The following is a 13065-nucleotide window of genomic DNA, read 5'->3' on the forward strand; positions in this document are numbered from 1 at the left end:
CCTCTCCCTATCCCCTTCTCCCTCCCCCCTCCCACCACTGATAATTTTTTTTTTTTTTTTTTTTTTTTAAAGATGACCAGTAAGGGGATCTCAACCCTTGGCTTGGTGTTGTCAGCACCACGCTCAGCCAGTGAGCAAACCAGCCATCCCTATATAGGATCCGAACCCGTGGCCTTGGTGTTATCAGCACCACACTCTACCGAGTGAGCCACAGGCCGGCCCCACTGATAATTTAAAAAAGAATTTTTTCTAGGGTTAAGAATTTTCATTTGCCAAGACACCAAGATTCTAAAAGAGCTACCCATAGAGTAGAAGATATTTGCAATACATATATCTAACAAAGGACTGTATCCAGAATATATAAAGAACTATAAATCAATATGAAAAAAGTAAACAGCCCAATAGAAAAAGGGCAAAAGATTTAAGACACTTTGTAACAGCAGAAATCTAATGGCCTATAAACAAAAAGGCACTCAACCTCATTAGTCATCAGAGAAATATAAATTAAAACCACAATGCAATATTACTACAGACCCTTCCAGAATAACTAAAAACAAAAAGACTGACAATACCAAGTGTTGTCAAGGATGTGGAACTGGAACTCTCACAAACTGCTGTAGGAGTATAAATTCGTAAAATAACTTTGCAAAACTTTAGCAGAATCTGCTAAAACTTATTACATGCATAAAACATGACCTAATAATTCTACATACCCAATAAAAATCACAGGTTTACCAAAAAAAAGGTATGAAAACATTCATAGCAGCAAAACTGTAAAAAACCGAAATGTCTATCAACAGTAGATTGAATTAAAAAAAATGGTATATTCACACAATACAGCAATGAGAATGAACTACAACACAACATATATTAATCTTACAAATGTAATGTTGAGCAAACGAAACTCAAAGAATACACACTATATGATTCCACTGATACGGATCAAAAACAGACAAAACTTTTCTATGGTCTAAGAATACAAGGAACAGGGTGAGGGGAGAGGAAGTGGGGATTATAGCACTGATGTTCCTTGAGCTGGGTCCTAATTACATGAATGTGCTTAGTTTGTGAAAATTCACCTATAGAAAAGCTGTACACTTTTCTATATGTATGCCATACTTCTTTTAAAATCTTACATTAGATGGGTCCTCAACTGGTATATTAGGATTTCTGATCCTTTCCTACCATCAAAATTCTTCACCTATACAGTCGTCCCTCAGTAACCACAGGGACTGATTCCAGGACCTCCATGGATACCAAAATCCTCAGACGCTCAAGTCCCTTATATAAAATGTTACAGTATTTGCATAAACCTATGGACATCCTCCAATATACCTTAAATCATTTTTAGATTACTTATAATACCTAGTACAATGTAAATACTATGTAAACAGTTGTTACATTGCACTTTTTATTTCTGTTACGTTTTTATTGGTGTGTTATTTTTTATTGTGGGGTTTTTCCCAAAATATTTTCAATCCTTGGTTGGTGGAACCCATGAATGTAGAACCCACAAGTACTGAGGGCCAACTGTACTATGCTCAGAGACTTGACCAGCAGCAATCCTACCTCACCCCCACTGCTCTTCAGGATTTAAACATTGAAATCGCTGTCCACATGCTAACAATACCTAACACCTGCTAATCTTCTACTATACACCAAGCACTTTAACATTCATTTATTTAAATACTTATTGAATATCTACTATGTATAAAACCTGTGCTGAATACTTAAGGAACAAAAAAAGAGTAACACATGGTCCCTGGCTTCAAGGAGTTCATAATCTTATAAAAGACCACATATACAGATAAAGAGGTAAATGTATAGAGATACACACAGGATATCATGGAAGCACAGGGGAATATCAAAAACTGCCTGGGGGAGGCAAGGATCTGGGTAGGTTTCTTGGAGGTGTTAACACCTGAGTCTTTAAAAGATGAGTAGGAATTATACTGGCAAAGAAACATTTCAAAAGAGGGAACAGTTTGAACAAAGGCATAGTGATAAGACACAGCATGATGTATTTAAAGAAACAATGAACAGCTGCAAGATGTTGCTTAAGGCTGGTTAAAACCAAAAACTAGGATGCGGTAGGAGGAAGCGGTCAAAGAGATGAGAAAATGCCAAGTCACGACCTTATTCAACAGGCAAGATGGATCAGTGAGGAAACGATGGAAGGAATGATGAGGTCAATAAACTATTTAGGCAGCAGTGTAGAGGATGAACTTAAAGGGGGATAATATTTGCAGGGGCTGGCCAGTTACCTCAGTTGGTCAGAGCAGTGTTATAACACCAAGGTCAAGGGTTCAAATCCCCACACCAGCGAGTCACCAAAAAAAAAGGGGACTGGTAGAAAGTTCAGTTAGGAGACAGTTGTAATTGTCCTGACAGAAGATGATAAGGGCCTAAAATAATGAAATGAAAGCTGTTAAATCTAGAGAAAACAGACTACAGATACATTAACACTGCTGGTCCAGAGATCACAGTTTGAGAACCACTATGGGTCAGCAAATTTTTTCTATAAAGGGCCAAACAGTAAAGATTTTCAGGCTTTATCTGCCACATACGGTCTCTATTACATTTCTTGTTTTTGTTTGTTTTTTATTAACCCTTTAAAAATTAAAAACCGGGGCTGGCCTGTTAGCTTACTTGGTTAGAGTGCGGCTTTATAACACCAAGGTCAAGGTTTCGGTTCCCTGTACTGGCCAGCCATCAAAAAACAATAAATAAAAATTAAGATCAAAAATAATTTTAATTATTAAAAACTATATTATTATTATTATTATTATTATTAGCTAGTGGACTTTATACACACACACACACACACACACACACACACAGAGTCACAGGCTGGATTTGGGCAGTGGGCCATAGTTAGTTTGCTGATCCTTGCTGCACACCAGTAAAGAAGTGTGGATTAACCTTCCTATGAGATTAATTTTTCTAAAACGCTACTTGCATCATATTAGTCCCCTACTCAGAAACCTCCATGACTCCTCAATACCTACTGAATAAATCCAGTCCCTATGCATTCATAGGCATGTATACACTATTTCCAACCTACTATTCCAGGCTCATGAATTACACCCACGTGAACCTTTCATTCTTTCTGAACTACAGGTACTTACATTTACCTGCCTCTGTATCTTTGTGGTGTTTCCCAATCCAACGTTCTTTCCTCCTCTTCCAAACCTATCCAAATACCCTTCCTTCAAAGCACAATTTAAATCCTGCCTCAAAGTGATTCCACCCTTCTGAGAACTCCTGAAAGCACTATCTCAAGTTATATGATACGTCTTTGCTGCCTCGAGTAGTTACTTACTTCAAATAAACTGTAAGCTCCTTAAGGGCAAGCAACAATTTATACTATTCTCTGTCAAAGGATGTAGCATATAACAAGGGGTAAATATACTGAAGATGCATGTATGTGTTTATATGTAATATAGATACATACATACACACATGTTTTTCCTGAAATACCTAGATAACCAAAGCAAATGAGATTTCACCTTTACTTTTATGAGCAACTGAACACTTTAATTCTATGGACACAACCTGAACTCCATAGGAACCACAGAATGACAATCCACAAACACATATCTCTGTCCTATTACACCTTTTTTGAACTACTTTACTAGAGAAACAATAACACAATACAACTAGAATTTTTCCAACGGTCAATGCTATCAATATAGGCCCACTGACAGAGCATTAAAGATAGAAGCTACTAGACCAATTCAAAGTTTACTGACCTATAGTTTTACTTCATTTATTTTTAAGATACAAAATAAGCTTTTACAAGTTAATTGATTAAGATTCACCCTAAATTATTATTCAAGTTTAAAAAGTCTTACACACACTCCCCCACCAAAAAAGCCAGACACACAATCTGAATTTTAATGGTTTTCTATGACAATTCAGATTACCAAAATAGCATTATGTGATTTCACTCAGAATTTAGAAAAATAAGAATATATTTAAAATGTTTAAGAAAATAGTCCATATTTTAGTTCACTGTTGACAAATAACTTATACTCACAGGATTTTTTGAGCTAGATTAAAGGATTCAACTTATACTTTGTAAGATATACTAAACAAGTCTTTCCAAGTCCAAACTATGAGCTATGCCCTATTTTACTACCCAAGGAATGTTCAAGAATCTATAAAAATTCCTCCAAAATCACTTGCCCACATTCCAATGCAAACTACAACAAAAGTTTCAAATACTTAGGGAAAGGTACAGAAAACCAATACTTATAAACCAAAAGATGGCCCTGAAAGTGAAAACTGTAAAATTTGTAACTCTTTTTAACTTTTCAAAACATATTGAAGAAAAAGCGTTATTTACAGCCCTAAAAAGGCTATTTTATTACTCTTTGATAAGTAATATTAATAATGCACTGATTAAAAGACAAACCCAGAAGACAGGAGCTCCCATTTCTCAATTTCTGTTCTGCCAATGGCTTTGTGTAACAAGTCTTGGACACATCACTGAACTTCTTTACAAGTTTCCCCATCTTGAACAACATAGCTTAACTGACATTCTCAGGTTGTGAGAAATGATGAAATGTTTAGAAAATACTTTAGGACCATGAAGCCAAGCCACTGTAACCACCACAACATGTCATATTTGCTTAATGTCAAACAGCTACCTGTTAACTATAGTTGCAAATCCAATCATCACAATTCTTTTGTGTCTTAATACAGCAAAACTTCAGTGAGTCACTAAGGTAAATGTATTTAATCAGCTAGCTCAGCAATCTCAGAGAAATGAATTTTCTTCTAAATCTTTGTTTTCTCACAAACCATGTCATTATCCAACCCAATTACTTGCAAAGGGAAACATGATCCGATTCACATTAAGAAGATAGGTCTAGTTATTGATAAGCCAATACAAAATGACTGAAGACTATTCGGAATCAGAGTTGGAACTTTCTTTGTTAACATACCAGAAACGTGACTCTTGAAAGTAATCCCAGAAAATAGTCGTTCTAACAAGAGCTTTATTAAAGGGAAAGTCCCTACACTTTCTTATGTAAAGAACTCTAAAATGTTTTTAGACCGTGAAGACAGAAGACTAAATTCACTCAAAACCTAAACCAAATCGTTAGGTAGTATCAGCACCTGCTTGGTGTTAAGCAACTAGAGACTGGGGAGGCTGCCCAGGAAAAGTGCTGATGCCACCTCCAGCTGCCCCTTTCGTGAATGACAGTAACAATGCAAACACTGACAAAAGAGCTGGGAGGCCACCCAAAGCCCCTGCTTAGCAGTATTTCTACCCGAGCCCCAATGTACAAAGCGACAAATCCCGGAAAGGCCCTCCTCTGACAGATCTCCCCGGCGGAGACCTTGTCTCTAGTTTGGGAACGTGAAAAAGTACTCCCCTTCACTCCTTCCCCCTGAAAGGTGAAGGGAAACGCCGCCTGGCTTTCTAAAGTGCCCCAAGAAAAGGCGAGAAGACTTCCTCAGGCTCCGTGAGAAGAGGCTGGGTGGGCAGACGGAGGGTGCCCTTCGGACGGCGGCGGGGAGGGCCGGAGAAACGGACAGGAAAGCAAAGCTTGTCGCCCGCTCGGCAAGAGAGCGGAGGGTCGCTGCCCTGCGGGGTCGGGGCGCGGGCTTCGGCGCCCGGCACAGCGTCCTTCCTGGGTTAGGGTTGCCGCGGCAGCCCGGCCGCCCGCGAGCCAGAGGAGTCGACAGGTCGGGTCGGGTCCGGAAGCACAGCGAGCACGTTCTCCCTTCGAGCCTGGTCCCGAGGGAGGGCGCAGGCTGCCGAAGCGGCAACTCTCCCTCTCGCCCAACTCCGGGAGAGCGTCACCGGCCCGGGGCTGCCTGCACGGGCTGCCTGCCGCCCGGGTGGGGGAGGCGGCCAGGCCAGCCTCGGCCCGCTCCCTCCCCACGCGGTCCGCGCCCGGCGGCCCGTCCGCACCCTCGTCCCCGCCCGCCGCCGCCGCGGGGCCGGGCGCCGAGCTCGGCCGGCAGGGCGCGGTGCCAGGCGGCGGGCAGGCCGGCGGCCTGGGGCCCTACCTGAGGCTGTGTACCAGCTCCCGGCGTGACTGGCTTCCCGGCAGACCACTCGGTTGGACATCTTGGTGCCTGTGCCGCCTATGGTGCACGAGGATGAATGAGGAGGCGGCGGCGGCAGCGGCAGCAGGAGCGGCTCCGCGAGGGGACGAGACAGCACGGGCCCAGCCCAGGAGGAGGCGGCAGCGGGGAGGGGATCAGCCCGGCCCAGGAGGAGGAGGAAGAGAAGGAGGCGGTGGCCCAGGAGGAGGAGATGGCAGCCAGGGCGGTGGCGGCGGCGGCAGCAACAATCAACACAAACTCCGGCGACCGCCGGAAGATGAGGCCCACGGCGGCTCCACCGAAGCCCGGAAAGCCCTGGCCCAAGCCCTGGAGTCGCCGCTGCTCCCCAGCCGGGGCTGGTTCCGCCGAGCCGCCCCCTCGGCCCCCTCCCCTCCCGGTTGGCCTCCCCGAGCCACCGCCGATGACCCCACCCCCGTGACTCCGCGCCCGCCCCCTCCCCCCACCCCCCGCGGGGCTCCCCGCACCCACCCCACCCCCGGCAGGGCCCTCCTGCCCGTCCGTCCGCCGGCCCGCCGGCCCCGCCCCGCTCCTCCTCCCGGCCGCGCGGCGAGGTTAACGGCGGAAACCGGACAGGGCAGACGGCATCTGGGGTCGGGCAGCTCCGCGCACACAAAAGCCCAGGGCCGGGGCCTGAACCGGGGAAGGCAGACCCAGAGAGGAGCCAACGCTTCCTTACTCGCCACTCTAACGGGTCCTGCCCACTGAGCATGCCCAGCACTGCTGCCAGGCCCGCCGAGGAATCTCAATGTGCATGCTCCGCTCTCCGGGGTTTAGCGGCTGCAGAGGCTGGGGGGAGGGCCCGGGGAGCAGGACGCAGCCGCAAGGCAAGCCCCCTCCCCCAGCCAACTTCCTTAAATGAAGAGCACCCAGGGCACGCAGATTTTCCATCCAGGAAAATCCATTTGGAGTCCCCCATCCTACACAGGCATACTTAGTGGATGCGCACCCTCAAGGTTTCACTGCTAGGGATGCAAGTCTGTGGCAATGCCGGGAAGTTCATTTGTAGAAGTCGGCACATGGTAAGGTGTGCCTGGGGTCCTGCAAATGCTAGTTTTTGCTTCTCAGGGTCACCCTTACCACCTAATGGCTTTGACACTGTAAACATTTATCCTATTTCGCGTTCTGTTTATGTGGGTGCATGTCTGATCTCCCTAAAGTCTGGTATAGCTAGCCTCAGTTATTCCCAACTGTTAAGTGAGGATAACACTCAAGGCATTTGACCTAGGGTTACAGGATTTACTGAATATAAAGAGCCTGACAGTAAGGCATAAAAGAGATATTTCCACCCTTACCTTATCATCTTATAAATCCCAGTATTCCCCGTAAGCATCAGGAACAAAGAATTCCTATACAATTGTGGAAGAATCAGCAAAGGATATCTTGGGACCTCTGAGGAAGTGTTATTGTTATGAAGTACACCATTCCATATTAGGAAAACAGTGAGAAAGTTGCCTATCTTCATTTGGGCTAAAACCATAAAAACTGTTATGTAAATTGTTATATCTGAGTTTCAGACTAACCAGGCCCCTGGTAGAGTCCAAAGTAGACGACTGAATGCCTAATATTCAAGTTTGTTTCCTTAGTGCCATAATAATACACAATTTTTTAAAAAAGGCACTATTCTGTTCCCTGTTCTCCTCCCACCTTTTCCAGCTTTAGGGCCAAGGATTTTGTTTGAGATCCCTGTCGTTTTAAAGCCTGGTCAATTACTGGAACACTTCTGACTTTCACACCTCTTTCTACACAGCTATTAGGCTAAAGTCTCCAGTGAGTCTTATATTTCTTTATTCAATTTTTACTATCTCACTTCAACACTAACCTGCCCAAATATTAAGATAATAAGCAGCAAAAAAATAAACATACCAAGTAGCCAAAGCCACTCTAGGGATAACAGAAAAAGGAAGGCTGGTGCTCTGATTCCATGGTACTCTTCATAGAGTACAAAAACTCGGTGATAATTGTGGAAATGGTAAAGTTTTCATTGGAAATTTCAAGAAAAGGAAATAGTGCTGATATGGTAAAGGCTCTTGTGGTTAATTATTGCTGATTCTGTTTCTAAGGCAAAAAAAAAAAAAAAAAAAGGCAGGGGGCCAGGGAATTGGATACAATGAACAAAGAAAGCTTAGCATTTCAGGCCCTTCAAATTAGAAAATCCAATTTGAGTCCTGGCTCTGTCACTCATCAGCTGTGTGACCATGGGCATGCAGTAATTTAACATTGTCAAACCTCAGTTTTCTCATCTGTCAAATGCAAACAGCAGTAATATCTAACTCACAGGCTTGTAGTGAGAATCACTAAAGTATGTGAAAACACTTTATAAGCTGTTCTTCATAAATGTTTATTCTTATCCTTTGCTCCTAGCAACAATCCTAGGTCTCATTCCAAACTAGTGCCTATTAAAATGCTCAATTGGATGCTTCTTTTCCCAAAGAGTTTTCTTTACTGGTCAAACTCAGCAAAGACCACAATACCAACTGAAGTGAAAGGTTAGAGGATCTTCTATTATCTCTAGAGTGTTCTCAATATATTCCACCATTCCTCCCCCTGTCCACCTTATTCTGGCTACCTTATTCAAGTATAGACTTTTTGTTTGTTTGTTTCAGTTTTGGCAGCTGAGGGGTAAGGGGATTCGAACCCTTGACGTCGGTATTATCAGCACCATGTTCTTCCAAGCGAGCTAACCAACCAGCCCTCAAGTATAGACTCTTGAAAGAAATAAGTTGAAACCATTTATCCACCTTTCCTAAATTAAGGAAAATTCATATAATGCAAAATACTTACTTTGTATTCCAGGAGAAGCTTATTTGGCAATAGTATACAATTCTCATGTTGTTATCAATAATTTCCATTATACCCACCAGTGATTTGGGTTTGACACCCCATAGGCATCATTCATGGTAGGGGGCAAGGAGGAAATCTTTATTAATAGACAATCCTTATGAAGCACAGACTTCAAGAAATAAGAAGGCATCACTAGTCCCAGAACCCAATATTAATGCACATATCTTCTGAAACACTACGTCTGCTATTCACTGCAGCAGTCTGTACTAGCAAACAACTAGAAGCAACCACACTGTCTATCAATATGAGACGTGTTAACTTAGGATATACACCCCATTAAAAAGAATGAGGTGGCACTATATACTGGTATGGAAAGAGCTTCGAAAAAGTGAAAAAAGCAAATTGCAGAATAATGTGCAAAGTGTGCTAGCACTGTGTAAAAATGAATACATACACTCTCATATACTTGCATATGCATGGAATACTTCTAGAAAGAAACAACAAGCCAGTAACAGTAATTTGGGTGGCTGAGGTGCAAGGATGGATAAAGGATTATACCTTTTCAATGTATATCTTTGTGTATCTTTTGGATTTTGAGCCATATACATATACTACCTATATCAAAAAATACCATCTTTTAGGCTTGATTTTTGAATATACATGGGAATATTAAATTGACCATGTTCAGATTTTATTTATCCATAACTGACAAGACAGCTTTAGGCTTCTAACACTGAAAGCCCTGTAGGTCCAAAAAACATTCTAGAATGATACCACAGTGTTTTGAACAAATCAAGGTTAAGAGAAGAGTTTAGCATAGAGGCTCTTCTGATTTCAATTAAAACTGGTACTCTAGCCTGTTATCCCACTGTTTCTGCTTCAGTCCAATGGTCAGCCCCTGTGCCAACATTCAACTTTGCCCCTTTCTACTTTAGAAACCAAACCTAATAAGTAACATTTATTAAAAACTTACTATGTACCTGACACTGGGTTAAGTACTTTACATATGTAATATGTAATAATTCCTGTAAGATGAAAAATTGTTCATTTCCAATGTTTTGGAATGAAACATTTGTACACATAGATTTTTGCCATATTTATTGTTAATATTTAGGATTTCCAGAAATGAAATAACTGACTCAAAAGATATAAAGTTTATTTATTTATTTAGGCAGCTGGCTGTACGGGGATCTGAACCCTTGACCTTGGTGCTAGCACCATGCGCTAACCAACTAAGCTAACTGGCCAGCCCTAAAGCTTATTTAAAGGCTGACAAGTTTTTTTGTTGGTTTTTTTTTGTTTTTCTTTTTCAAGCTTTATTAAAGGAAGAAAATCTGCTGGGCTGTGCTCAAAGTAGCAGGCAACCCAGGGCTGCCCTGAAAAGAGGACGGCCCTGACAAGTTTTTTTTTTAAAGACAATTATTCATTACCCGCTCCCCCTTTTATCTCCAGTGACCTATTTTCCACTATTGTATTACTTTTCTTTTTTCCTAATTTACACCAAGAGATGTTTTTAAAAGTGGATTCTCAGTTATAGCCACTCACAGGCTTCATCTTTTGTCCCTCATTTCTACAGTTTGATGATATGTGTCAGTCCTCCAATTTGACTTTTTGGAATCCAGTCAACAAAAATATCTGGCTATAATATTTTATGCTATTCCTACAACTATTCTGTCATATTCCTAATGGGAAGTTATCAATTTTAAAATCCCACTATACCTTCTCCTAAATAAGAATTAAACAAAGGTTCAATATTCTTCCTATAGGCTCATCAGAATTAGATAGATAAGGGCTGGCCAGTTAGTTTACCTGGTTAGAGCATATACTACTGGTAACATCAAGGTCAAGGGTTTGGATCCCTGCACTGGCCAGCTACCCAAAAAAATTAAAAATTTTAAAAATTTAAGGAAAGAATTAGGTAGATGATCTCCTTCTATCCAAACAATTTCTTTTTTTTTTTTTCCCCCAATTCAAAGTGTATATTTCCTCTAGGAATCTATACCTGATTTACTCTACTGGTCCTCCCACTAACCCACCCACCAACATAATTCAAGAACTTAATACAGTAGCTTTTTATATTTGTTTACTAAACAATATCTTATCTTCCCCATTAAATTAAGTGGCTAAAGAATAGGAGTTGTTTCTATAATTGCCAGCTACACATAAAATACCTCACCAAAGTATAGTAGAAGCTTTCTAAACTGATTTCCATTTAACCAGCTTACTGAAGTGATGCTCTCCATTACCTCAGTAATACACTGAATAATGCCTACAGTGAAAACTAGTAGACTTCACTCTTTAAGAAACTCTCACATTACTGCACTGTCTTCTAAAGTTTGTGTGCATGCCTAATAACAAGGATCAATCATGTTAGCCAACTTATACCACTGGTACTAGGTATGACCATTCCACTACTTAAATATTACATAAACCAGTGAAATACAAACATAAAATGCAAAAGGTATACTACGGTCTGAAGGTTGTGTTTGTGTTTCTCCAAAATTCATCTATTAACACTGGCCAGACACCAAAAAAAAAAGTTACAGAATTCACCTGTTGAAATCCTAACCACCAAGGGCCAGCCCGAGGCTCACTCAGGACAGTGTGGTGCTGATAACACCAAGGCCACAGGTTTGGATCCTATATAGGGATGGCCAGTTGGCTCACTGGCTGAGCGTGGTGCTGACAACACCAAGCCAAGGGTTAAGATCCCCTTACTGGTCATCTTTAAAAAAAAAAAAAAAGAAAGAAATCCTAACCACCAAGGTGATGGCATTAGGAGTGTGGGGCCTTTCAGAGGTGATTAGGTCATATCATGAATGGAATTAATGCCCTTATAAGAGACCCCAGAGAGTTAGCTAGTCTTTCCACCATGTGAGGACACAGCTGGACAGTGCCATCTATGAACCAGTGAGGCAACCTTCACCAAACCTCCTGATCTTGGACTTCTCAGCCTCCAGAACTGTGAGAAATAAATTGTTTGTAAACCACCCTGTCTACAGTATTTTGTAGCAGCCCAAAAGGACTAAGACAAGGTATCTGTACAAAAATTAGGTTGAATGCTTTGGGAAGACTCAATAAAAACAATGTCAAATTAGAGGTAGACAAGATGACAGAAGATTAGAAAAAAAAAAATCCAGCATTGTACAAATTACTTCTTATATGTCTAAAATCTTACTCTACTTTCAAAAATTCTGAAACTGAAATTTGTAGACCAAGTATTATAGGTGTGGTTTGTGGAAGAAAGATACAGAATTCCAACCAAAAACCCATACCCAAATAAAAGACTGAAACCAAAATATTACCAAGTTAATATAGATTAGTATTTTTGTTTTAAAAAAAGTATTTACAGTATGTGTCATTTATGATTCCCTACTGTGACTCTTTTTGATATACCAGCCAGATAAGAGGGTTTCTACTGTACACACAGGGCAGACTGATTTTTCCCCCCAAAGAAAAATTTTAGGCACACCTAAAAGGTAATATAGCATTAAGCTGGGTTTGAACCCCTGCCCCAAACTTACTTCCTCTGTAACCTTGAACATGTTAACCAAATATGTCTCCTCATCTAAAAATGAAGTAATAAAATTAAACCTATCTTAAACTTTGAGAGGTAATGACTATGTTCATGGACTTGATGGTGGTTATGGTTTCCTTGGTATATACTTATCCCCAAATTCATCAAGTTGTATGCATTAAATATGTACAGCTTTTTATGTGTCAATCATACCCTAACAAAGTGATTTTTAAAAATAAATAGGAATGACATTTTTTTTTTAATTAAATCTACCTCACAGGATTGAGGATTAAAAGACAATTCATATAAACTAATTAATACAGTGCCTGGCATATGGTAAGTACTCAGGTAAGTAGAATGTGGACTGCCAGCAAAAGACATGTCTATTCTCAGCCCTTACAGAGAAACAGTATTCATGATTGAGTAATATAAGCCCTATCTTAAAGATTATTTAATAGGACACTAGAAATAATGCAGTACTAGGCAGAATACTATATACTTACACTTCCAAAACTTCAATAATACCTTATAAGTGGTCTTTAACCAGAGGTACATATCAGAATGCCTTGAACAGTTTTTATCACCCCATACAGGCCAGCAGCCAAAAAAAAAAATTGTTTTTGTCGAATTCACAAATTCAGGGTTAGCTCACTTGGTTAGAGTGTGGTGCTGATAACACTGAG

General features: G+C 41.1%; 1 protein-coding gene across 1 annotated transcript in view; it reads right to left on the minus strand.

Moving 5' to 3' along the window:
- MEMO1 (mediator of cell motility 1) overlaps positions 1–6454 on the minus strand; it is a 121330-nt gene extending 114876 nt beyond the window's left edge. Inside the window, exon 1 of the mRNA XM_063078310.1 lies at positions 6025–6454. Within this exon, the coding sequence (XP_062934380.1) occupies positions 6025–6085 (61 nt within the window). The 5' untranslated portion in view covers positions 6086–6454. The remainder of the gene's footprint in view (positions 1–6024) is intronic.
- Positions 6455–13065: the final 6611 nt, after the last annotated feature.

This window comes from Cynocephalus volans, chromosome 14 (genome assembly GCF_027409185.1).
Source record: "Cynocephalus volans isolate mCynVol1 chromosome 14, mCynVol1.pri, whole genome shotgun sequence".
NCBI classification, from domain to species: domain Eukaryota; kingdom Metazoa; phylum Chordata; class Mammalia; order Dermoptera; family Cynocephalidae; genus Cynocephalus; species Cynocephalus volans.